A 27,428-nucleotide genomic window follows, 5' to 3' on the forward strand; every position below is an offset into this window, starting at 1 on the left:
TTTAAGTCATGATATTCCTTTATTAGTGCCAGCTCCTTTAATTTTTGTCAGAGCTAAACGATTTAATATAAAAAGGTCATTTTTTTGCTCATACAGTATATAAAAAAGTATAGTGGTTTGGTTAGTTTTGCAATAATTTGCTTTTAGCCAGATGTCATATAAATCTATGAATGTAACAAATAAGAACAGTATAAATAAGTTTGTAGTATTTACACTTACACAGAAACTAGCCCAAATGGTGCCCTAAGAAATTAAGTTCAGAGTTAAAATGAAACTGATTCAACATTGAGACTTTAATGCTTTGTAAAGTTTCATATTATTTCTACATTAGCTTTGGCTATAATTCTGCATAGTTACTTATAAAGTGTGTTTCTGCATTTCACATCACAGTAGGAAGTTTTAGCAGTACAAAACAAACACTAGCTCAAAACAAAAGGCTCCATCTTCCTGAACGAACCTAGTTTTTCTTAGTATCTGGCTTCTTGCTTTTGGGGACCAGGAATACATTGCCATCTCTGGTCTGCTGCAGGGAGTATTCACTGGGAGAGTAAGGTTTTCCATCCTCATCCCGTAACATGCTGAAGACTTCAAGATACAAGGTGCTCAGCTGCCTCTTGAGTAGATGGAGGTTTCTGTCGTTTTCTCCCTTTTCTCGGAGCAGTTTCTCCCTCTCATCTTTTAAGTGGCCCAAGTCTTGCTCCAGTTCCACTATGTTCTCCAGTTTCCTTTTCCTACAGTTCTGAGCGGCGACTTTATTCTTACCTCTCCTGCGTATATCTCGGATTAATGCAAGCTGAGCTTCATTGAATTGCTCCTTGGACATCATTTCATTGAAGTCATCAACAGGGAGGTTAATGATTTTTTCAACAGGGAATGGGATATGGAGAGCTTTTGCCCTAAGCTCATCTCTTGTGAGATGAGCCTCCAGGCGGCTTGCATGTTTGTCTTTTGTGAATGGGACTTTTTGATGACCAGGACTCACGGGCATTTCTTTTTTGGTTGAATTTTCACATTGGGCATCATGCACAGGAGCACTGTGGCCCTGAGCTGGTGACAGAGGCTGCTCTGTATCCCCAGAAGAATGTGTTGGCTGTGCTTTAGGACCATTCTGTTTGACACTCCCAGGGGCACTATCTAGCTCTTCCATTTCAGAGTCACTGAACCCAGGCGGTGGGTCTCCGTAAATGGAAGATTCCACAGAGTGCTCTGGGGATGCTCGGCTGGGACTAGTGTTCAGTGAAATGCCAGAGTCAGAGTCATTGAATTCTGCTGTGTTTTCAGGGTGCTTCTGGTTGAAAGCTTTACAGAGTGACAGATCACAGACATCAATAGGCCCGCCCAGAAGTTCAGAGAGTGACTGACTGACAGCAGCAGAGGAAGGCATGCTGCCGCCACCACTGGGCTCTGCTATGAAAGCAGAATAAAACTCATCGCCAAAATCTGTGCTTAATGCGGAGTTGGAATCTAAGGAGCTCAGCTGGCTGGCATCTTCCGTGGAAAGGATGCTGCTGAAAGAATCTTCAAATCCATGAAGAAAATGTGGACTGCAGCTGCCCACTTCTTTCTCCAGGGAGGGGATGGATGAGTAAAAATGGTAACTGCTTTCGATTTCTGTCAGATCGGCTTCTGGGCTGGGCACAGTGGTAGTCTCAATCAGTGGCTTGTTTTCAGTATTAAGACACTAGAAAAGAAGTTCAGATGGTATGAAGAAAAGCTAGGTATTTTTTAGATCTGTTCTCACCCCCATCCCCAAGGTGTTCTTTTCAGTGATTGCACTAACTCTCATTTGCAATAGGTAGGTATGATTGTCAGAGCTCTAAATTAGCTTTCAGGCTTCGAATGAATCTATCCTGAAATGTTCAGCTTGCTTTACTAAAAATTGTATGTGTTAAGTTAAGTGAGCCTGGGAAGCTTTTAAACACCCGCCCAATTCTTCCTCTAAGGAGGTGGCACTTTAATTTAAAGGCTGCCCAGGAAACACCCACTTGGAGCTCACGCACCTGTAACTCGGGAATGGAGAGGAGCTCCTGCCACACTTGCTCCATGTCCTGCTGCGTGCCATCTTTGTCAGTCATGGCTGCCCCCAGAGAGCTGTCCAGTGGCTGAGCCTGATCCCGGGTGCCGAAGACTGCGTTTTCAATGTGGCTGGGGATATCCAGGGTGAGCGACTGAAATGTGGGGGAAGAAACCTAAGATCAACAAGGCGTTTACATGAATGAGAGCCAAGGCATGCAGAGCATACAGCAGCGGGGTCTGCAGGTCCCTGTTACTGACCACTGCTTCTATTCTTCTTCCCCAATGACTCCACATTACAGTCTACTAGGCTGTTACCCATGTATTTAAGGGTAGATTTCAAAATGGATAAAAGTAATCATTAGGATTCAATTTCTATCTATATTATTCTAGCAGAGTGCTTCAAACAATAGATTAAAATTGTTAACTGAAGTACTGCCTAACAGTTGCTCTTTACTAGCCAAAATATTTTATATACCTATATCCATTTTCTACTGAAAATTCTTCTGATTCATTTTTCCAGCTGTACCTATCCTGTACAGTTCCCTTGACAAAGAACTTCTTTGATCAAATTCTTCCTTCTAAAATTTTCTTCTATTCTCGTCACCAGGGATACACAAAAGTGACTTACACCAGATAAGGAAGTTTTGCTGGTAAGCAAACACTTTTTTTTTTTTTTTTAATCTGAGGATCGAACCCAGGGCCTTGCGCTTGCTAGGCAAGTGCTCTACCACTGAGCTAAATCCCTAACCCCATAGCAAACATTTTTATACCTCATGGTCATCTACAAATGGGAATGTCTCTGCCAAAAGCTGCATGCAGTCTTCAAAGTACAAGGCGTCTGGTTTGGGAATGTGGGCCACCTGGATCAAAGGGAAAGGCACAGAAGAATTCATTACAAGATCCACTGCTGAGCCCAAGAGCCCTGCTAGCATAGCATCAAGAGTTGTTCATAAACCAATGATACTTTAAATCAGTTTGTTGCCCAAGTTCCAACCAGATCACTTGGGTTCAAATTTTAGTGCCCCTTACCCCCCTTGATAAACAGTGCTGGGGGACTGAACACAGAGCCTTGTGCTAGGCAATAACCATCCCTAACTTTCTGAGTGATCTGGGTAAATGATTTAATCCTTGACAGATAACACGGGAATCACAGTACTGAACATAGTTCAGTTAAATTAGTTATTCATACAACTAGGGCCATGCCTGCCACAGCACTGTGAGCAATGCCGACTGACTTTACTACCAACAGTACATCTGGGAAATAGGATGTTTCTGAAATTCACAAAATGCTCCCTGCGATCTTGTCCTGATCATCACAAGGATTTCCTAAGAGGAGCTCAGGTACTGAACTCAGGACGCTAGCTTGGGACTTGATTGGGTCACAAAAGACATGGTAGACAGCAGACTAAGAACTCGAATCCAGGTGGTCCACTTTGAGTTTTCCTTCAATCCCACCACACACTTCCTCAGCACTAAGTGTACCTGGGAGTAGCTGGCAGATCCACTGGTGTCTGTCTGGATGTGTTGGGCTGGCTGAACAGGAAGGAATTCTCCGGTCTCTTCATCCAGTTGTAACTGAGCAAAAAAGGCCTTCTCCTGTTCCTTCTGGAGTTGTTCTTGTCTCTCCTTTTCAAGTTTTTTCTGTTTTTCCAGCTCATAGTCCTTCTGTCGCTGACTAAAGTCAAATACTTCTCGGCTTACCCCGAGATCTATGTCTTGCCTCCAAAGGATGTCAATCAAATCCATGTCCTGTGTTTATGACAGAAAAGGAAGGAGAAACCATGGTTAATGTGATCCACATGGCTTAATTCCCTGTATGCCATCACTGATGGAGGAGAATACATACAGATCTGGCCATCTAGAAGAGCACTGTTAATTCTATTCACAAAAGAAACAGTATCTATCTACAGCCACCCATTCTAGTCACAATTTGAATCATTAATGACTAAGCAACAATAAAATAGACAAATTATGCACATTTCACATTAGTGTTTGTTTTAAAATCTCATATTTAGAATAGAAATGATAGCAGATACAGAGCCACTCAGGTTTGAGAGAGGATTTGGCTTTGGCTTTAACTTGATCAGCAAATACCCAGTTTACAGAGAAACAGATCTAAGTCATGAACAAATCAGTAAGGAGGACTGCCTACTACCTACAGAAGTATCAAGGCAGTGTGTACAAAAGCCACCACACCTCTGACCCAGACCCTCACACCTCAAAGTCTCTCTAGAACAACTACTGTTCTAGAAAGACTGAAGACATCACATTTAAGACATGGGGAAATCTTACAAAGAGAGGCCAAGACTTCATTTTAATTAGCATTATCACTCTGAGATAATGTCTCACTCTGTAGCCCAAGCAGTCCTGCTCCACCCACAAAGTGCTAGGATTAAGGTATGTGTCACAATGCCTGACACTGGAGCCTTCTCTCCAGCCTCAAAGCAGTTTTTCTGACATATAACTATAGTTTTTAGAAAAGTCTAAAAAGGTAGAAAGTTGAAGTCCACTTCCATTTACTATATCATCTATATTGAAAACAATAAAATGAGGCTGGAGAGATGGCTCATCAGTTAAGAGTACTTGCTGCTCTTCCAGAGGGCCCATGTTGAATTCCCAGCGTCTACATGGTGGCTCACAACTGTTTATTACTCCAGTTCAGGGGACCTGATGCCCTCTTCTGGCCTCTGTGGGCACTTGGATGCACGTAATATGTGAGTACAAGCCAGGGCTGATTCTGCTTAGCATCAAAGCAGATTGGCCATGTTCAGAGTAATATTGGTCATAGGCTGAATTCAGACATTCTGGTCAGAATGTAGCAGCAGTGAGTTTCTTCTTGTGCCTAACATGTTTTGTTGTTTTAGATTTCCACACAAGTTTCAGAAGGAGAATGTCTGAAATTTTTTTTTTTTTTCCTCTTACGACAGGGTTTCTCTGGGCAGTGGTGGCGCACGCCTGTAATCCCAGCACTCGGGAGGCAGAGGCAGGCGGATCTCTGTGAGTTCAAGGCCAGCCTGGTCTACAGAGCTAGTGCAGGACAGGCTCCAAAGCTACAGAGAAACCCTGTCTCGAAAAACCAAAAAAAAAAAAAAAAAAAAGACAGGGTTTCATATTGAGCCCGAGATGGCTTTGAACACACAGCCATCTTCTTGCCCCAGGTTCCCAAAGTGTGTGTAATGATGACCTGGCTTCAGATATTGGATACTGCATGAAATATTCAAAGCACAACACTGGAGAAAAGCATTAAACAAAAGTTTGTTAACCTGAAGCACTGCCTGGGAGGCCCACAGCCCGAGTGCTGTTTTCTGTAATGACCAAATACTGAGCAGTTCCCGTAAGGAACCCTGTGACTGGCGCATGACTTACACCACAAAGCCCCATCCCTGACCCACTGTTCTGAAGCTTGACCATAGTCTAAGAGGAAATCCGAGGGTGGCGCCCGCCCGCCACAGCATGACAGCAGACAGCAGGGAAGGGAAGTACCTAAGGAGAACTAAAACTGCTCCATGCCAAAGCTGTGAAGAGCTGCTAGCTGCCTACCCCCACCGTGTGGGTCCCCAGGAGGGACAGCCGAAAAGACAGTCTGGGGAGGAAATCAGAGGCAGGGAAGAGTTGGCACAGCTTGCCAACAGGTATTTCCTTAGACTGGAAAGAGCTGCCCTAGGGGAATACAAGCACAGGGGTGGTGAGCCTCATGCACACCGAACAAATGCTGCCTGCCACTTACTGTTTCAAGGTTCTATTTGTTCTTTATAGATTCCTGACTGTGTTCCAAACTCTGCTACAGACTTGGCTTACACAGAAGACAGTAGGAAACAAAATGTTGGACAACTCATGTTGCATCGCCATCTGCTCTAACAAAGTTATATTCAGAATGTGTACTCATCATTTGCCATCTGGGTAATCCATCAGGGATTCAGGGAACTCTTCAGTTGGACAACAAATTCATGCCGTTTTGAAATAAACATCTCTGTTTAAGGATAGAGACCCTGAACACTGGAGCCATACTGTGTCTCAAGACAATTTTAATTCTTTGAACATTTATCAAGCTTAGATAATTTTTTAAAAAAGATTTATCTATTTATTATGTATACAGTGTTCTGCCTACATATATGCTTGCAGGTCAGAAGAGGGCACCAGATCTCATTATGGATGGTTGCGAGCCACCATGTGGTTGCTGGGATTGAACTCAGGACCTCTGGAAGAGCAGCCAGTGCTCTTAACCGCTGAGCCATCTCTCCAGCCCCAAGCCTAGACAATTTTAAAAAAGAAAAAAAAAAAAAAAGCAAGGATATTCTCATTCTAAACTAAAGCTATTCAGTAAACTGAGACTTTGGTATATCAATAAAATATTTTAAATCATATCTTAAAACAAGATTTCTGATACATTTTATGGGGAGGGGGCCATGTGCCACAAAGTATGACTAGAAGTCAGAGAACAGCTTAGAGGAGGGGTTTCTCTCCCTCTACCATGTGGTACCAAGGATTGAACTGAGGCTGTCAGCTGGGAGCAGGTGCCTTTACCCACCATGCAGTCTCTCCAGCCCCACATGAACAGTATCTTCACACACTGCTGAAAATCGTAAACTGTCCTGTCAGTTAGCCCAAAGTGAACACTGATCTTTGCTTCTAACTTTAAAGGAAACTTTCTTATTCCTTCCTTCCTTTTTTCTTCTTCTTTGAGACAGGATCTCATTATGAAGCCCTGGCTGACCTCAGCTCCTCATCCTCTTGACTCAACCTCTCAAATGCTGGGGCTACAGGTGTTTACACACTCTGAAATACACACATTTTCAAAGTCATGCATTTTTGTTAAGAAAACAACCTTAGTTTAAATGTCTGTTTCTCCGCATTCTCTCCTTCATCTAAATATTAGTCACTAGAACTCCCGGAGAGAACTTGGTTGTGTTGTCTTCTCATATACCTCATTATGATGTCCAGGTGAGCGTATTATTCACTTAGAAAGTAAATCTGGTTTAGCTCCCCCTCCATAGACAATACCCAAATGCTTTTGAATAAAATCACATAGAAAACATGACTCCTGTTCTGCAGTCTGAAAGGCATCCAGATGAGAGCTATCAGAAACTAACATATTTACCCACTTACTTCTCAAGGCTCCTGTCCCACACTGCACTGCACGGTGGACAAAACAATGCCAATTGTTCTTAACCAACATTCCAGCGGCGGCGGCAGAAGAGACCAAGCATTCACAGCAGTTGGCCCCACACCCAAGCATTTTTGGCTCTAGTGGATTACTTTTCTAATTCTTGATTGTGTTACTACTGTGAAATAGGTGATTAAAACACACAGAACAGTTAAAAACACAGAAATGTGTGGGGTCAAAGAGGGCCTTACAGCTTTCTAAATCAAGCAGAAATATTGCTACGTTTATGTCTGTAACCACAGCAACATTAGAAAGACCTGGTTAAGCAACTCATATATACTTGGCAGACTCTTAACACTCAGCACTGACCCAAGATTTCCTCCTACAGAAATCCTCCCTCAACAACCAACAAGTAGATTCCTAACCACATAAAACTCCCCAATTCACACCAGGCACAAATGACTCTGCAAGGTTAGAGCCTAGACCCCAGATGTGCCGTTCCCTAGGCCGCGAAGCAGCCTCCGCTACTGTTCAAGCTAAAGAGTGGTCTGCTTCCTGAGTCTGGCAGGTCACCATGTGCAGGCACTTTCACGGGCTGCTTCCTGTTCTCAAACAAGGTTCTTAGCAATGACTCACTCAACCTAAGAAATGTGATCCAGCCAGCTTACTGGAACTCTCACTCATTCCACTGTCCATAGCCTGCGACGCATGATGCAAGATGACGCAAAACTGGACAGTGAAGGCAGTCAGAACCCGGGCTTTCTCCAGAGGCCTACTTAACATGTGGTCAGAATGGAATCACAAAGAACATTTAGTTACTTCCAAACAGTGGGTAACCCCACTGCTGTTGAGCCTACACAGCTCTGACTTTTCCATGAGAAGTTCCACTCGTGGTTCTCGAGAGGTACAGTGGTTGTGGTGGAGCAAAGCCGGGCTAGGGATTTACAGGGGTTACCAAAGGGTGGCTGCTGCTCTGTCAGGAGAACAGCTCAATGTGACAAGCTATCTTTAGAATGAGGGAAAGCACCTGATGAACACCCTTCAGTTACTGATAGAATGACATGCACCCCACTACCCAAGGGGCCTTCAGGTACACTGGCTTCATCTTCCTAGCCTACTTCATGTCATAAGTGGAAATAAGTTCAGTAGACGAGGGCCTTGCTGTCTTCACCCTTGACCTCTCTGACAGAGTCAGCTCAACAAAGGAGACTTCAAGTCAGAGGCTCCTCACAGAAACTTTGGATGCTTCTAAACAATTCGGGTTTTCCTCTATCTTCTCTTAGGGTCCCCAAACTAAATTATTTAGTTTAACCTTCAAGCTCTATTAAGCTCTAATCATTTAACAAATAGCTAAAAATAGCAACAATCAGGACAGTCCACCGAGGCCTGAGGGATGGGTAAGAACTAAATGTTGCAGTCAGACAGAGGCCCTGGGATCTAAGACATGGCTGTGGTGATGTCAGTGGTACTGAGGGATTTTAGATATGAGTATGATGTACTGAATTATATTTAGACTACAACACTTAAACTTTTTTAAATGAACTGCAGGCACCTTTAGGGCACTTTCCAAAGGTCTACTAACTTTTTTTTTTTCAACTCGAGTGCTGGGATTAAGGGTATGTGCCAATCACCACCCAGCAAATATGGTTTTTTTTTTTTTAAAGGCAGAGTTTCTCTGTAGCTTTGGAACCTTTCCTGGAGCTCGCTCTGTAGACCAGGCTGGCCTTGAACTCACAGAGATCCGCCTGCCTCTGCCTCCTGAGTGCTGGGATTACAGGCATGTCCCACCACCACCTGACATAAGTTGTTTTTTGACTCTATTAATACAAGGAACACCTCACAAATTTGCACACTGTCGCTGTACCAGGGCACGCAACCTGTGTCGGTCTACTTTTTCTTCATGGGATGCTGAAGACAGCAAGGGCAAGCACTGTTTCTTGAAGTAATATGCACTAGTGGCTAAAAAACCTCTTGTCGACAGGTGCTTGTTACAACAGTGGCGGTCAAGCTTAGTGTCCTGAATCTGAGTGGGCATCAGTCTATGTGCCCATTGGATACATGCACACAGGTCCCATCTAAGGTGCCAGGGTCACACAGATAAACAAGCAGTCTCTGACTCAAGTTATGAACTATGATGAGCAGCACAGAAGTGTCACCAAGTCTGCAGAGACACAACCAAAGCAGTGACTGTCATCAGATAGAGCAGTCATGACCACGAACACCTTGACCACAGAATGGTTAAGTCTGGACTCCCGAGGCCCAACCCAAGTGAGTCTTTGATCATACACATCTGTAATCACAGTACCCAGGAGGCCGGAGCAAGATCATGAGTTAGCCTGAGCCCGAAACAACAAAAACAAGAAAGCTACTCCAGGAAGTAAGAACATACAAAAGTCAGCAGAGCTCCACCCTTGTGTTTGTGGTCCTCCCTTCGGACAGTGGCAGTGTCTTCTCTCATTCTCAACTGTGCGCATCCCCCAACTCCCTGCCCACGCCCACCCCAAAAGAGGCTCCAGTTTTCTAGCTCAAGGAAAATTCTCATTCTGAGACTTCCTCCTTTCATCTGGACTTTTTGGTACGTGTGACTCAGATCACATGGGAACCACTGTTTATGCCACGCAGTCACGGAATGCTACCACCAAGAGGGCTGCCAGAATTGCCTAGATGTCCCTCTCATTCTGCAAAGAGGGTGACATAACTTGCCCAGGGGCAGAGGACCGAAATGTTCCATCTACCTCGTCCACTTTTCTAATGGTATCCTTCCTATCAAGCTGGCAGAGAAAAGAAGATGCGCCTCTCTCTACTTCACCATCCCTTTGCAATGAGCTCCATGGTTTGCGCTTCTTGTTTGGTTTTTGTTTTTCAGGACAGGGTTTCTCTAGCTGTCCTGGAACTCAGGGATCCACCTTTCTCTGCCTCCAGAGTGCTGGGATTAAAGGCCTGGGCCTTTAACGTGTTTTTGTGTGTGGATGCATATGCAGGTATATGTGAGAGGAGGGGGTCTTATCACTCAGCCTTACTTCTTTAAGGCAGGGTCCCCCCTGAATCTGGAGTTCGTGGTTTTGGGCCAGGACAGCCGTCAGCAAGCTCTGGCAATCCTTCCCCCAAGATTCTGGGGTTACAGGCAAGGCCGTGGCGAGTTTGTTCTGTGAGTGCTGGACTGCAAACTGGGGTCCTCGTAGCTGTGCAGCAATCACTCTTAGCCACTGAGCCACCTCCCCAGGCCCGGGGTTCCTCTATGACACTGTCACCTCCATGTCTTAATGAGCACACGGAGGCTGTGGGGTGGGGCTCTCAAATCACAAGGTTAGCAACCAACAGAGCTAGGGCTCCAGCCAGCGACTTCTGTGGGTGAAGGAAGGGGGTGGACTCTCCACATGCTCCGGCACCTTGGTAACTGGACATTCATACCAAAGCAGGCAAAAAACGGAGGAGGAGGAGCTGGAGTTAAGAGCACTAGCTATTCTTCAAGAGGACCTGGGTTCAATTCCCAGCACACACGTGGCAGCTCACAACTGTCTGTAACTCCAGTTCCAGGGGATCTGACACCTTCATGCTAATGCACGTAAAACAAATTTAAATAATTTTTTTTTTGTTTTTTTCGACACAGGGTTTCTCTGTGTAGCTTTGCACCTTTCCTGGAACTCGCTTTGTAGCCTAGGCTGGCCTCGAACTCACAGAGATCTGCCTGCCTCTGCCTCCTGAGTGCTGGGATTACAGGCGTGTGCCACCCGCCTAAATAAATTATTAGAAAGGGAAACGCAAACACTACCGTGCCTCTCTCTGGAAAGACCCTGACAGCACTGGCACCAGGTGGGCTGGCACACACCTTGTCATCCTGCACTCGGGGACACACAGGCAGAAAGAGGGACTGATGTGAACTGGAGCCCAGCCTGGGCTACACAGCAAAAACCAATTCAAACAGGACAACACCAAAACCAAAAAACAATTAAAATAGAAAACAAAAAGCAAATTCATTTACTTGTGAAGCTAAATTAACAGCCTGTGAAATCATGTTATCAGAAACCCAGCTGACATCTGATCAGATCAGGCCTCCCTCCGTGAACCCTGCACTCTTCCAGGAGGCCTGTCTCCCCACCAGCAGTTAGTTCTGAACAGCATGTGGCTTTCCAAGGCTGCGCCTCTGCTTAACCCAGCAAGAACCTCTCAACCCTTGCCCCCCCCCTCCACCACAGCCTGTACGCCTCAAGAGTAAGCTGACCTTCCACAAACTGCCCGAAACTAGTGTGGCCCCAAATCAGGCAATGCAGGCCACTACTCATTAAAAGCAACACAGTTGACTGCTCGATCCGCAGCTCCCCAAAAGTGGGCATCAGGCACAGGCCTTTTCTTCCTGGAGAAAGACAGCTCTTGGGCACTGGCCCTGACATTCGTGAGCTTGAAAGCCACAAAACATTCACCTGCATCTTACGTCATGTAATTCCTTTGCCTCCCTGTGAGAGGGTGAGGGGAAGAAAACACAGAAAGAGGAAGCCTGCACACGGGCTGTGCCTGCAGCTCAAGCTGCCCATCTCCACACCTGAGGGCTTACGGTCAGCGACATCAAGTCAGGCCTGGGAAATCAGAACAACATCCATTCTCTTTCCTCTCACTCTTCAAAAAGTAAAACTCTAATCTGCCCTTGGGTTTGTTTAATGTAGCTGCAGACGGTCTCTTCAAGTCAGTTCTGCAAACAGCACCATACAACCCGGCTCCTAAGTAATGCCGGCTCTATCGAAGCATACGAAGTCCCATTCTGTGCTTTTCCCTAAAGAATAAAGCTATGGCTCTGGTTAAAAACCTACGGCGTTGAGTCAGGCATGGTGCTGCTGCCTGCTCAAAGCCTTTAATCCCAGCACTCAGGAGGCAAAGGCAGGTAAGTTCGAGGCCAGCCTGGTTTGCAAAGCAAGTTCCAGGACAGCCAGGGCTACTCAGAGAAACTCTTGTCTCAAAACAAAAAACAAAAACAAAACAAACAAAAATCTCTGGCTTTGTGACTTAAGAATAGGAAAACCAATATGGAGTTCTCCAAAGTGGATGATCAAAATGTGGGAATATGAACATTACTGTCGCTCCCCCATCCGCTCATGCAAGTGTTGCTGCCCAGGAATGACACACGTGGTGAATACCTATTGAACACACCATCCTTTCACGGGGGGGGGGGGGGGGGGGGGGATTGGGGGGTTGGGGGGGGTTGGGTTGGGGGGGGACGGGGACGACGACACGGGACGGGACACGGGACGGGACTCAGCAGGTGGCAGCATTCTTCATCACCTGCAATGCTGTGGTAAGGAATGTGTTAAGGACCGTTTTCAGTTTGTAACGGGAAGGGAATGACGCTCCAGTCTGCTGTGTTGCCTAGTCACCATAAAGATGACCAGGTTCCAGCCCTACCTAGGACTGGGAGCTACTGACTTATAGAAACCTTCGGCCTTGGTTTCTGCACCTATATTGGTGGGGTTGGACTGCAAAACCTCTAAAATACATTCCTCTAAATGTTTCTGATTTTATGATGTCCAAAATACAACTGAATTTTTAAAAAAAAATTTATTTATTATGTATACAGTGTTCTGCCTGCATCCCTGCAGGCCGGAAGAGGGCACCAGATTTCATTACAGATGGTTGTGAACCATCATGTGGCTGCTGGGAATTGAACTCAGGATCTCTGAAAGAACAGCCAGTGCTCTTAACCTCGGAGGCATCTCTTCAGCCCCAAGAAAATTATTTTTTTAATGTAAAAATATACAGTAATTTTAAGTACTTACAGGATGCACTAAAGTAACTCTAAAAGAAATATAATGTTAGTAATGAATGGTATTGTTTGCAGCTTAGGCACACTAACAAAAACAACACAATAAATTTAATTTGAACTATGTATTTAATCCAATTTGCTCAAATATTATTTTAACAAGTAACAAAAATTACTGTGATATTAGAAGTGCTAAACACACTCCAGCTCAAGACAATAATCTTACCCACAAGCCAGCAGGAAATACAGTCTTACCCAAACGACAAAGGTGTGCCTACAAGACCCTAGCCCCACTCCTGAGCTGTGGAGTGCTGCCTAAGGTACATAAAACAGAAAAGTAGTTTCTACTCTTTGTAAATGTCACGTTCAATAAAACGAAAACTCCAGCTTCTCAGTTTCACCCACCACATCTCACCCCTGCCAAGTGGCTAGTGACTGCCATGCTGGGCAGCACAGCTCTGCGGTGGCCCTCACTCTGGGCGCTTGCACTCCTTAGACGTTCTCCATCTAGGCAGATGCTTCTATGTGCTACAAGTGTGGACACCAGCCCCTCCAAACACTCCAGGTATCTGTTAGCGATTCTCTTAAAGAGCGGGTGTTAATCTAAATCACAGAGGGCTCTTAATGACTAACTGGATGTATCCTACGCTCTGTCCCAAATAAAGACTAACCCTGAGCTTGGGAATTATATTTCAACTACTTTCAGATGCGTAAGCTTGAAAATGCATTATGGTACTCACTCACCATTGTTACTGATTGCTATGAAGCAATTTGGGTCTCTTATAAAGGATTATTAGGGGATGGAGAGTCAGTTAAACCAGTTGTTAGGAGCACTTCCAGATAGGTCAAGTTTTCTTCCAGAACCCACAGAGGCTCACAACCGCTGTAATGGCATTCCCAGGGAATGTGATGCTCTTTTCTGGCCTCGGGCATACATATGGTGCACAGACATACATACAGGCAAAACACCCAACGCATATAAATAAAAATAAATTAAAAAATTAAAGTATGTAAGGTTCATTTTCTTAAAACTAATGTAGGCATCCTTTTCTTGATGTTCATCTTTTAATTAAACCCACTCTATAGTTGCGTGAGACACTGGTCACACTGAGCTTTGAAAATGGAGGGTTACATTAGTGGATAGTCCCAATAAAGTAGGCATTACATTGCAACAATAACAGCCACCACTGACCACATACTTTCTACGTGCTCAAAAACTGTGTTCCAAATGTGTACCACCTCGTCTGGATGCACAGCAATCCACCAAGCAGGCAGTATGTCACCGTCACTCTGGAGTAAGGAAATGGAAGCACAAAGAGCTTTAGTACTTTGCCAGCAAACATCTCTTGCAGTGACAGTGAGATCCAAAGCAGGCAAGTGATCGTGCAGAGCTCTCATCCACTCTAGAACACAGGCTTGAACTCCCCAGCCCCCTTCCTTGGGGAGGCTGCTCAGACAATGGACAGCACCCTCTAGCTTGGAAGAACTGAGCAGCTTTGCTATTAATCCATCCACCCACCCTCACAGTGGGGTCTTACGCAACAGAAAGCCAAGATACCGCCAGTCTTCACAGACCATCTTTTCAATGAAAAAGTATAAACGAGTCTTTAAACTGTAAAGGAGAAGGCCAGGGCATGACAACAACACTATTAATAAGTCTATCCCCTGTAAGAAATGCCAGGGACTGAAAGCAGCTACGTTTTAGGATTCTGGGTCTAGCTACTGCATGAAAAATAGAAGGTGAGACCATAACTTGTTTATGGCAACACAAATGCCTTTCAGCTGGGCCATCTCTCTTTCGGGATCCCAGGAGGTTTTCTTTGTCTCTACGGCTCTGCTGACTTTAAAGGCCAAAGTTATTTTGGAAGAGATATTACAAAACAATACTTTCAAGCCTTTAATGGAGGGTGGGGATGAGGAGAGGACAAGGAGATGGTTGCTCTCTTTGCATTTGGCTTTAACCTTCCTCCAAACTCACTGCTGCTCTCCAAACTTCTCTATCCAGTTGTTTGGACAGGACCCAGGGTTCCTAGGCCAGAATCCCGAGTAAGAAATTCTGTGCAAGTGAAGAGATGGGATTGGAAGGCTTCCTAGATGATGGTTTATTAACCCATTTAATAATAAGGAATCCAGCAACAGGTTGGAGGGTCCCCAAGGGAGCCCAGCTAGGGTTGGCCTTCAGTCTCCGGCGACTTAGTTTCCAGCCAGGCTCTCTATATAGTAAGTAAGGCCAGAGAGCACATAGAAAGGATGTGGAAAACAGGACATTTATGGCAGACCACAACACACTTCAGGAAAAGAAGAGTGTGGGTTTCTACCCGGATATGCAACTGTGGGCCCTGTGAGGCCGGCCTGGGACAGCTGATTTCATGTCGTGACTTATGAAGACAATCTACTTGCTTTAAAAAGTATTTTTTGGCCACATGCACGCCTTAAGTCCCAGCACTCGGGAGGCAGAGGCAGGTGGATCTCTGAGTTTGAGGTCAGCTTGGGCTACAGAGTGAGATCCCGAACAGCCAGGCCTATGCAGAGAAATCCTGTCTTGGGGGTGGGGGAGATTTGGGAGCGAGGGTAGGAGTTGAGAAAGGCTCTCATGTAGTTCAGCCTGGATTCAAACATGAGGTGTAGCATACCTTCGCCCTGGATTCCAGTCTTCCTGCCTCCACTCCCCACATACTGGAAATGCAGGCGTGTCCCATTACCTCTGGTTTTAAAGCTGAAAAAGTACGACTTAGCTAACAACCGCAGATCCTCAGTACATGGGCTGGCAAATGGACGAAGCCATTAGCAGATCATCCACATCTACTGTACAGCACAGGCCTCTCACCATCTCCCAGCCTCCAACCTGCCCGCCCATCTTCTGATCCACCACAAAAGTTTCCTTGATCAACCCAAATCAGGTCCTCTATCTAAAACCTCCCAAGGCCTCCAGGGCTCTGTGATCCAGGTACGGTGTAGCACACAGGAGAACTGGAGGCCCGCCATCACACCCACACCCACCAGGTTAACCTTCTCAGCACATGCTTGCTCTGTTCTCCAGCTTTACTAAGGAGCCTCTAAGCTGAAAACATGAAATCTGCAGGCTAGAAAAAATCCAAAAACCTGTCAAAACACTACCACTTTCTAGATACCCTAAGCACCAAGGCAGAAGTGACATTTTCTTATGTGATGTTGTCAAGGCCTCAGTGTTTATATAGAGTACCAAGCTCAGACAGTAGTTCAGACTTCCTCCTCGTGTTTACTGAGCAACTACTAAACAAATGCCAAGCACCATGAATATGTATACCCCAGCAGAACAGACACCATTAATGAAATCACACTAATCACCGTATAAAACACACCCTGTAATTCAGTAGTACAAAGAGCCAAAGGGTTAGAGTAACTAGAAAGGGCAATTTCAGAAACTCTCGTCCTTGAAGAACAATTGCTGTACTATCTTGAGAGATTAAAGCAAACCTTCGTGCCAGTCCGGACGCAGACCTCATGAATATTTGTGCAATAAGTATACATTATTTAGTCTCACAATCCAATGTTCTCATTGTAAACCATGAGGTCTGAGGTTACAGTTCAAATTACCAAAATAACAAAGCACATTTTTCATATTATTCGTGACCAAATGCCAGTCACAGGAAAATTATTCAACTCCATTCCTATAGCAATACTTGAACATTATTGAGTATAAGAACTAACGTATCTTAAGAATATTAGTCTACACACCCTTTCAACACACACCTTTCAAGATAAAAACAATTATCTTTTGGGAATAGTAGGGTATGTTGCTAGGGACTGAGGACTTGTGCATGCTAGGCAAGTACTTTATCTACTATTCCCAAACTAGATTCCCAGCCTTAGCACTAGTTTTTAAAAGAGAACAACTGTGACAGCGTCTTGGAATGTTCACTAAAAGAATTCTGGATGCTGGCATGTGCTGTAGACCTGGAATCTCAGCATTCAGGAGGTAGAAGACTGATGACTTTGTGAGCTTAAGACCATCCTGGATTTCACAGAGCATTCAAGCCTAACTTTGCCACCATGGAGAGTCTGTCCAAAAAGCAAACGCCAGACATGTGCAATCCAGGGATACAGTGAAAATAAATTAATCTATCAGTCTACAATCCTGACCAGGTGATTCTTTAAGTTACTTCCCTCACAGTGGTCAGAGAGGGGAGCCTGCACCCACAGACTGGCTTTTTCTAAAACACTGAGCTGTTGCCTTGGCTTCGCCATTACTGTGGCCTCGCCATTAACTTGCCATCCCAACCTAGTCAGCCATTCACAGCTTTCCTCGCTCTGACTTCACTCAGTATCAGACTTCTTCAGGTTAAAAGAACATGAGGAAAAACAAATATGGCATGGTTTCTATCTCTCTCTCTCTCCTTATATACCAAACAAGAATGTTAAATCCTATTTTCAGGGCCGCTTCCTTGCAGCTGTAGACCACTATGTCCGTGTTCAAACCAATCTGGCAAAACTGTCCTCGGTGGGAAAGGAAATGGGCCAGTCACTCTTCTTGAATCAGGAAAATGTGCCTGGTCTCTGGGGCCACCTATGGTCTCTTTTCCTTTGTCTCCTTTCACTCTCTGAGGAGATGGCAGATTTCCCTACAAACAAGACAGTAAACGTCCCGCACCAGGAGTCTTCCAAGCACAGGAGGCAGAGGGTGGGGCCTTCTGGTAGCTACTGTACCATGGGTCTGTTCTCCATGGAGAAGCTGGGCACAGGAGCACCCACTGCCCCTTTGGCAGAACTCTCTAGTACTCTGTAAGAGTCCTTCATTCTCTGGCCGCTAACAAAAGAAAATACTTTCTCCTTTAGAGAAGGACAGAATGAAAAAGGAGTGAGGCAGGAAACCAGGAGCCAGAAAGCAGGGATTAGGGACATGCAAATTCCCTGTCTGTCACATGCATCAGTGTGATCCTGGAAAGAAGCTTACCCACTCCAAATAGCTCCTGTCAACTGTAACGGGATATCTACATAGACTTATTATTGCTGTCATATAACATGTGTCTGTAGACATGTCTGTGTGCATCACCCGTGTGTGGAGGTCAAGGACAGCTTTGCGCAGGTCCTCTCCCTCCACTTTACATGGGTTCCAGAGACTGAACTCATGATGTCGGGCTCACACAGCAAGCGCTTTACTTTCCCACTGAGCCATCTTGCCAGCTTCTATGTAGATCTTTGTTAAGGGCAAGTACCAGAACTCATCTAGGGCCTGGTACTAGCAGGATTTCAACAAACCAGAGGTGAATCTCCCCCCATTCCAGAAACTGCCGGTGCTGCAGGGTATCTGGTCCTCCATAACCTTGACTTTACACTGAAGATTCAAGCAAACCTCAACTCAGAGAATTCGTTGTTTTGTTTTTTTTTTTTTAATTATTTATTTATTATATACACAGTGTTCTATCTGCACATACCCCTGCAGGCCATAAGAGGGCAGATCTCATTACATATGGTTGAGAGCCATGTGGTTGCTGGGAATCGAACTCAGGACCTCTGGAAGAGCCGCCAGGGCTCTTAACCTCTGAGCCATCTCTCCAGCCCCTGAGAGAATTCTTTAATCTGTCTGTACTGTGCTTGCTTTATTGTCCCCTAACAACTTAACTCTTTATGGGGCATTTACATTTCATTAGACAGTGTCAGGGAGTTACGGATAATTTACAGAGTAAGAAAGGATGTGTTTAGAGCATGCATATTTTACAAGGAGGATCTGAGTACCCACAGGTTCTAGAACTGCATGCCCTGAGACACCTCAGGATACCAGAAATTGGCTATCTTCACAGGGAGAGGGTGAATTAGTAACAGAGATACAAGTGTCCTCTCTCTCCATTATTGTCTTTTGTGGTGTACACACCGACACTTTACAGCCACAGCCTTATCACATGAACTTTGAACAACTGAATCACACAATACACAGATCTTGAGCTCTGGACTTCCTGAAGGCTGGGACAGAAGGAAACCATTTTGACCCACATCTCTGGAGATAGAGGGCTGTACTTGTGAAGGTCAATGAGAAGAGTGTTAAGGTGCCTAGTCGCCTCCCCCCACATTCCAGGGAGTGGCCCCTGAATTAGTCAGAACCAACTGCTTCAAGCCAGGTAGATATTTTCTAGTGACATGTGAGACTGTCTCTAGAGAAGGCCTGCTATCAGCCTGGGAACCACTCGGAACATAAGAGTTGGTGCAGGTCAACCAGCCAGCAGCACAAAGTAAAGCTGACCTTTAAAAGGGTATCTTTGAATGTATATTCACTGTTTCATTGGGAACTGCCAACAGCAAAAATAAAACCTTCAAAATGTGGCAGTTTTTCCTACTGCAGATAAAAAACTGGTCTGTTTATTTCGGGTGATTTTCATTACCAAGACTTTAATGGTTTAACAACGAAATTTCACGATTCTCCAACATTCTCTATTCACAGAAACAAGAAGATTCCCTGGCTCACCAGGCAAGGTGAGCTCACAGGGTGGTGTAAACCCAGCACTGGGGAAGCTGAAGTAGGATCGGAGGGAGGTTAAGGCCAGCCTGGGCTACAGCATGAGAGCCTGTCTCAAGAAAAAACAAAGCAAAGGAATCCCTGGCTCCAGTACAGCAAAACAAACCAACCGAGTCCAAATTCCTGGTCACCCAGAAGAACCACAGCAGCAGAGTAATTCCATCGGGCAGTCACAGTTCTGCAAGGCTCTGCTCGCAGCAGGCGCCAACCACAACCACTTCCCCTCTGATTCAATGCCTTGGGCTGGGCAGGTTAGGTTCTGCATCCATGTGCTCTACTACACATTCCCCTAAAACAGCAGAAAGTCCGTCAGACTTGACAAAGGAAAATTCCAACTACCCTTTTCAGTGGGCCAGTCACTTAAGACACACAATCAACACAGTCACAACATTCATGTCCTTCCTCTCAACAAATACGGGAGGGACTAACCCACTCCAAATGTCAAGTCTTTTAAGAACAAATATAGAAGTAAAATAAGATACCACTTTTCAAAATCTTAAAGCAACAGGAGTCAAACTTTTACCATCTTCCTAACAGGTGACTAAATATACCCCAACAAGTAGCTATGAGGGCAGAAGTGTGCAAGGAGTGTACTGGCCAGCCGAAGAGGGCACAACCGGAGTCCCCACCCCACTCCTCCTGCACCCACAAGGACAGTCGAACTCTAGTTCCAAATGTGTGAATCAGAAAATCACTCCGAAATGGGAGTACTGTGGTCAGGATTATAAAGTTGCCTGTAACAGTCAGGCATCATCAAAGAGTGGAGGTGTTAAAAGTTGGCTTGGAGATTCCAGAGCTTTCGTTGGAAAAAGAAAACAAAGCACAGAAAAGTGTGAGGGAATCCACATTCAACACCCACCCCAGCATGAGCATTCCATTCTGTTTGGAGACAGGGTTCTACACTGCAGGCCAGACTGTCTTCCCGAAGGCCAGCAACCCTCCCTAGGAGGCTGCAATTGCAGGAATGACCCACCACACTCCTGACTCTCACTGCCTTTTAAAATAAAGGGTCTGTGTGGGGATATATGCTAATGCATGCAGGTACAGGGGTGGGGGTGGGAGGCTCAGGTCCTCGGGAGCCAGAGTTGCAGTAGTTGTGAGCCATCTGATGAGGGTGCTGGGAACTGAATTCAGATCCTCTTCATAAGCAGCAAGCACTCTTAACCCCTCAACCATCTTTCTAGCCGCTCACAGCCTTTTTAATATGCCATTCCTCAACAATCTTATTGCAGGCTATCTCCACTCCTGAAAACCCCACAGAAAAGTCCTACTGGCTCTTTTGGGGAAAGCCTGCTAGTAACAAGGTCATCATGCAAATCTTCATGGGGTATTAAGGAACTCAGGCCATATTTACTGCATTTCAAACATTCTCCAGGTAACTTGAAACACAGGCTGTAATCAAACACAAGAACTTTTCACAACTAAAGCATTCTAACCAGCTTTTCTAAATCACTGAACACAGGATACTTCCAATGTGCACCAGGCACTGAGTTAGGTCCCTAAGGCTGAATTCTTTATTCAGTCAAATCTCTAGGCATGGGCTTAGGCATCAGTGCTGTGTTTAAAGGCATCTATCCCACTGGATTCCAGCTGCAGCAAGGATCAACCTGGGCATCAGTATTTGAAATACTGGAGGTGAGAAAGTTAGGAAGTATAAACAGAATAACTCCAATGTTCCACAATTTGAAATGTGGTATGTCCACACAATGGAATAGTATTCAGCAATAAAAAGGAATAATGACACAGGATACGTGTTATAACAAGGTGAATCTTCAAAGCATCATGCCAACCCAGTCATACAATGTTTCATTTCTATGAAATGTCTAGCATGGACAAATCCAGAAGGAAAAAACAAGTAATGGAGTGGTTATCAGGGGTTTGGGAAACTGGAGGAAAATAAATAAGAAGTGGCTACTAGTGGGCCTAGGGTTTTTTAGAAATGATAAAATTAACTATAGTGATGATTACGTAACTATAAACACACTGGACTACTAGATGGGTTTTAAATGGGTGAACTGTGTGGTGGGTGGATTATATTTCACTTAAACAGATCCTTCAGAAGGCAGCTGTTGCTGGCCTATAGCGATGTAAGAGTGAGTCGGTCATCAGAGGCCTAGATAAGATGGGCTAGGTGCTCAGAATCCTTCGTAGGCTCTGGATTTGTCCTTTTTTTTGTTTTTTGTTTTTGTTTGTTTGTTTTTTCGAGACAGGGTTTCTCTTTGTAGCTTTGCACCTTTCCTGGAACTCGCTTTGTAGCCCAGGCTGGCCTTGAACTCAGAGATCCACCAGGCTCTGCCTCCCGAGTGCTGGGATTAAAGGCATGTGCCACCATTGCCCGGCCCTGGATTTGTCTTCACACTACAATAGTCTGTGCAAAATATGCTTACATTCTGGCACAGACAGACTTTCACAGCTGGAGAGGTAAGCTCAATCGTGGAGTTTGTGCCTAGCACGTGCAAGGACCTGGATCTGATCCCCAACACCCCAACCATCCACCCTCAGAACAGAGAATTCTAACACAAGGCTTTGTGACGCCAGTGTTATTGTTCATATGCTAGAAAAATTATAGATTAGCATTGTACTGCTTCCGGCCAATACATTTATCGAAATCTTTCTTATAATTTATTTAACATTATGTGCATCAGTGTGAAGATATCATCAGATCCCCTGGAACTGAAGTTACAGACAGTTGAGCTGCCATGTGTGTCCTGGGAACTGAACTTGGGTCCTATGGAAGAGCAGCCAGTGCTCTTAACTGCTGAGCCATCTTTCCAGCCCCTCAAAATTCTTAATATTATTATAGCAAGGCATATACAGAGAAGCCCAATTTAGGATTTTGTTTAAGGTTTTGGACTCCAGTTTAGGATTTTGTTTTGGTTTTTCTAAGGGACAAACTCTTATAAGAATGCACTTGTGCCAGGTGTTGGCGGTGCATGCCTTTAATCCCAGCACTCGGGAGGCAGAGGCAGGAGGATCTCTGTGAGTTGGAGGCCAGCCTGGGCTACCAAGTGAGTTCCAGGAAAGGCGCAAAGCTACACAGAGAAACCCTGTCTCGAAAAACCAAAAAAAAAAAAAAAAAAGAATGCACTTGTATTTTCCATAAACTTAAACACATTTATGCTTTCCTGTTTATAAACCATACCATTGCTAACTTGTCCAAGTCTTGGCTTGGTACCTTAAAGTCCTTTTTTGCAAAAATGTTGTTGGCACTAACAGCAGTGAATTTCAGGACCTTCTGGAGAGCACATCGTCAAAATAGAAACTCTGTGCCCATGTCACAGTGAAACAGTTCCTTTTTCAGCCACAGATGGAGTGAGGCAGGGTAACCACTGACTACCTCGAGCAAGTCATCTCCACCCCAGTGTTCAGCACGTGAAGTGGGTGACCTAAAGAGTTCAAATATCTGGACTCACATACACGAAATTCAGGTAAATCATCCAACAAAACCCTTCCGAAGGTCCTGAAGCATATTCAAATTCAGATAAATCAGATAATAATTCCTAACAAGATTTAACAATAAAGGCCAGGAAATCAAGTAGTTAATCTCTAATGTACTAGTCTCAAAGCTACAGGCACAGCAGATCGACTTGCGCTCTCAATCCACAGGTACCAAGAGAGGGCATTCCTGTTCAGTTTGGGCCAACAGGTTTCTTCTAGCTGTTTCCAACCCCCACCCCAATCCCAAATCCATCTGCCATCAAACTAGTTTAACCTTGTCGGTCACACTGTACAACACACCTTTACTTACTAAATGTAATTTTGATCACCACCCCAAAGTAAACACAGGAGAACGTATCAAAAACAAGGCAGCAAAGGCAGCTAAAAGATTTAATTAAGAAAAAGGGAAAATGATCATTGGAAAATGTGAAGCAGACGGTCAGACACTGTTTTAAAAACAATAATTACAGGAAAAAAATATCCTGCTTCTCCAAATGAAAGCCGCCTAGGCCTGCTTCTGTGTCTTCCTGGACAGGACCACAGGCACCATCCCATTGCCGGTTTAGGGTTTACTCACTCTTTGTGAGGATCACTGAAAGGATCCGCTCTCTCTCACATGGTTATGAACTTCCCTGGTAAGAGGGGAAGGTGCAGATACTAGCCTTTATTCTCCCAGCCTCTCCTCCCTGTTTGTTTGTTTGTTAATTTTATTTTTGAAACCTACCCACTTAAAAGGGAGGCTTTGTGGCCCTGCTTTAAGTTCCCTTTGGTCCAGTTTGGAAGTGGAGATTCAGAGCCCCAGCAGTCAGGCTAAGCTTGAATTCCCTTAACAAGAAACAGTTGGAGGAGTCTTGACCTCTCTGCATGCCTCTCTCCTCACCTGAAAACTGAAGATAAGAAGTTACCCCTATGGGGTTACTGAGAAATTACACATCTGAGGCAATTACCATATTGCCTGGTTTGCAAAGGAGTGTCCACTTTCTTACCTACTATCTAGTATCTAAGTTCCAAATTCTTCCTGCCTCCTCAAGCTAACCCTGGTTCAAGGAAAAACTAAGAAGGATGGATTTATGAATACCTTCTTTTAAATATGCTCAATTGCGCTGAAGGGAATATCCAGAAATAAGTGTAACCGCTCAAGTGCTCCTTTCTCCTGCAGCTTTGCTGTCCATAACTCATCCTAAATAAAAATAAATATTAAGAAAAACCATGTATGTATCTGGCTTTCAACTCTCCCTGGTAATCCTCAAAAAGAGGGTTGTTTCCAGAGTTGTTTTTAAGGACCCAAGTTAATACAAATGGAATTTCAAAATGGCCCTTGTTACTTTTGAGGCAGAAAAGACTGATGTAGTCATGCGTTTATCAACCTACATTCAGCTGCTGTAATGTCTCAGAGATGTTCCACTATCTAAAAAGTCAAGATGTTCTTGCTTAACATTCATTCTAGAGGAAAGGCCTGTCCACTTTCTCTTTTTGTTCGGCTTTTAAAAATAATCTCATCTGTCTCGCTCAATATCAACTTCATCTCTTGTCTTCAAAAGTATTTTATCTTTTCAAGACACCACTGACAGAGTAATGGATGGTTTTCCCCCTGAGATGAAGAATCATTGATCATGTTAAAAACCATATCCTCCTACAACTACCCAAACATTTGCTCAATTCAATTCAAATCATTCTGGACTACCAAACAATGACTTTAAGACGAATTATCATTTTAATTTTTTTCAAAGTCTTCAAGTACTTAAATCGCTGTCTGGAAATAACAAGAAATGTTGTTGGCAAGCAAAAACTTTTACATGAAAGAGAAAGCGGTTTATCTGCCATTTCTGTACATGAAATGTTATGCTACACGCTGCACAGTAAAGAAAACTTTAAAATCAAATTCGTTTGCATTGTGTATCCTGTGGCCAGACAAGCATTCCATTTGATTACTAATGAAGAACAGAAGATCAGAAAGTACAGTTTACTTATTCATTCTAATGAAAACCAGGCTACAACCCCAATCATTTCTGGGGGAAAGTTCAAGAGAGGGAGGAGAATTAATGCATTGTCAGTAACTAAAAGCTTACATTAGGACCTTCGGGGTCAGCCTAAGATTTTACATTTAAATTAACTTTCTGTGTACCAAGTTACGTAGTCCCTTGAGCTAAATGTTTTCTTTTTTTAAAAAATCCAATTATGACACAATTTTTGACAACATAAGCATTTGCTTCTTTAAAAGTGCCTGAAGTATGACCAGAAACTGGTTTTCACTTACATAACAATCTTCAAAACTTATCAACAAAGGATTATGAAACGCAAGCGTCCCATCCTCTCTGTCTTCATAAAAGTACGCAACATGCAAGAAATCAAGGAGGCAAAAATCTCAAGCAGCAAAGGAAAATGTATTAAAGACACAAGGGAGACATAATGGCTAAAAGCAAAACTTCACCAACAGTATAAAAAGCAACACATTTTAACCTACAACTCTTACCCTTGACGGCAAGGAACAGAATATCCTGCTTTACACATTTTGGGATTTCAATTCTGTAATGCTAAATCCAAAGACAAAGCCGCCCAGGGGAAAATAACAATTGCGCAACAGATCAACAGCTCCAACTTGTCCCTTGGCCCCAGAGCGGCAAGGTTTGCACGCTATAAAGCAGGAAAGGGCCAACCGAGGGCCTCTGTGACTGCCAACCGGCCCTTGTCACCCACCCGGAGGCCACGGCCACGCGCGCACGCAGCGTGGGGTCCCGCGAGTCACGGCGCTCGGAACGCGCAGCCCCGCGGGCGGCCGACTTCGGACCTCTGGGCCCGCCCAGGTCCTCACGTCCTCGCCTGACGTGAGGCCAACCCGGGACTCCCGGGCCGAGGAAGCGCGCGGAGCCCTGCCCGCCGGCCGCCCGTCGGGGCGCTGGAGCACGAGGGCCACCGAGGACTTTCTCTTCCGCCCCCGGAGGGCTGGGCTTTTCTAGATCCAGCCGGACTGGCGTGATCGCACAGACGACCAGCTCTCGGGCTGAGAAAGCCACAGACGGCCAAGTGGGCTAGCGCACCGCGCCGGAGGTCGCGGCCAGGGGCGGGGACGGGCTCCGGAGCGGCCGCCGAGGAGACCTCAGCTCCCCCGAGCGCGGCCCCGTGACTAGGCACATTTCTACCGGCACCGAATCTGGGGAACCACGCAGGCCCGGAAAGAGCCGGGCGGCGCCGGCCAAGACGGCCAGCGTCCATCCCTCCCGCCGCCTCTGAGCATCCGACCCGGCGGAGCTGGTGGTGTCGCCCCCTGGCTCCACGAAGCACGGGCTTCCTCCACACCCCAACCCCGGCGCCCCGTGGGGGACCTCAGGCTGGGTTCCTACTCTCGTCGCTGCCCCACTATCCCCCGTTGCCCCACCATCCCCCCGTTGCCCTTCCGACCCGGCGGAGCAGCTCCCCGGCCCGGCCGTCGCAGTCCGGGTTCAGACCGTCCCTCCCTCCCGGGGCCACTGTCCCGCTCGAGCTCCCGCCCGCTTCCTGGCACAGCCCAGAGGCCCGAGGGCCGGGGCAGCACCTGCTGGGACTGTAGTCCTGGCGGCGGCAACTCCAAGTCCATCATGCTGAGGGCGGGCGCTGCACTGGGGATCCTCGACGGCGAGGCGACGTAGGCTGCCGAAGTGAAGCGGCGACAGGAACTCCACCGAGCTGCCGGGATCCAGCAGTCAGCCGGCTCGCTAGAGTGTCCGACCAGGCTCACTCCGCTCCGCCCCCCGCCCCCTGGGGGGCGGAACAAGGACCTGGGGAAGGGACCAGAGCTTGAGGGCGGAGTGAGGGCTTGGGCGAGAGGCAAGGGCTAGAGGCGGGGCAAGGGCCTGGGGGCGGGGCAAAGGGCCTGAGGGCGGGGCAAAGGGCCTGAGGGCGGGGCAAAAGGCCTGAGGGCGGGGCAAAGAGCCTGGAGTCGCGCCAGGGCCCAGGGCAGGGCAAAGGCTTAGGGCGGGGCAAGAATGAGGGGGGACAAGGCGGGGCCAGAGGGAGGAGCAAGAGTCTGGGGGCGGGGCGAGAGCCTGGAGTGCCAGGGCCCGAGGCCTAGGCAAAGGCCTAGGGAGGGGCAAGGATGAGGAGGGGGGAAAGGCGGGGCCAGAGGGAGGAGCAAGAGTCTGGGGGCGGGGCAAGGACCCGAGGGCTTCCGGCCAGAGTTCCCGCGTTCCCCTGGGCCTCCGTGGTTGACCCTCCTCTAGCGGTCTGGGTGTGGCGAGGTCTGGTGGGCTGAGGTCCCACCCGGGCGGAGTGCGGGCGAGAGGCCTCGGCTCCCGGAGTCCTCCCTAGGACAGCTCTCCCTTGCTAGAGATTAGCAGCTGTTTGCTGAAGGTCGTTCGGGCTCTGTCGCTTTGAAGCAGTTTAAACAGTTGGAGCAAACACACCGGGAGCCCCGGCCCCGGCGCTGCTATCGGAGCTGCGCCTCCCTGATTCGGATCCCAAGAACTTTGCCCGCTTTATCTCGCCCCAGCGGCTGACGGTGGCGCCAGCGCGGGGGTTTGGGCTCTCTGGGCTAGGACCGGGACTGTGCAGGCAGCCAACTGCTCTCTGGACCCCGGTCCCGCTCATGCTGGTGCGGGACGACAGCTCTGCGCCGGGGAGATGCGGCCACGCTGCAAACTCGTGCTCATTGGAGC

General features: G+C 46.3%; 1 protein-coding gene across 3 annotated transcripts; it reads right to left on the minus strand.

The window, feature by feature from the left end:
- On the minus strand, window positions 1-26,558 carry Nfe2l2 (nuclear factor, erythroid 2 like 2). Of its 3 annotated transcripts, none has more exons than XM_036185576.1 (5): window positions 26,330-26,558; window positions 3,499-3,765; window positions 2,787-2,876; window positions 2,001-2,189; window positions 1-1,681 (listed from the first exon to the last, which is right to left on the minus strand). In XM_036185576.1, the coding sequence occupies exons 1-5, from the start codon at window positions 26,372-26,374 to the stop codon at window positions 458-460; spliced, it is 1,815 nt and encodes a 604-aa protein (XP_036041469.1). In that variant the 5' UTR covers window positions 26,375-26,558; the 3' UTR covers window positions 1-457. The 3 variants fall into 3 exon arrangements, with proteins under 3 accessions (XP_036041469.1, XP_036041470.1, XP_036041471.1); XM_036185577.1 differs by having other exon boundaries at window positions 2,001-2,168; window positions 26,330-26,557; XM_036185578.1 differs by lacking the exon at window positions 26,330-26,558 and adding an exon at window positions 25,271-25,421.
- Between the last annotated feature and the right edge of the window lie 870 nt (window positions 26,559-27,428).

The sequence above is a fragment of the Onychomys torridus genome, chromosome 4 (genome assembly GCF_903995425.1).
Source record: "Onychomys torridus chromosome 4, mOncTor1.1, whole genome shotgun sequence".
NCBI classification, from domain to species: Eukaryota; Metazoa; Chordata; class Mammalia; order Rodentia; family Cricetidae; genus Onychomys; species Onychomys torridus.

What these genes read in the sequence shown, in the direction of transcription:
- Nfe2l2 (XM_036185576.1), bottom strand. Translation starts at nt 26,374, where the DNA reads ATGATGGACTTGGAGTTGCCGCCGCCAGGACTACAGTCCCAGCAG. An exon ending in CATTTGTAGATGACCATGAG is followed by an intron (nt 2,190 to 2,786) that starts GTATAAAAATGT and finishes TGTTGATCTTAG; the next exon opens with GTTTCTTCCCCCACATTTCA. An exon ending in TCTCCATTCCCGAGTTACAG is followed by an intron (nt 1,682 to 2,000) that starts GTGCGTGAGCTC and finishes CTTCTTTTCTAG; the next exon opens with TGTCTTAATACTGAAAACAA.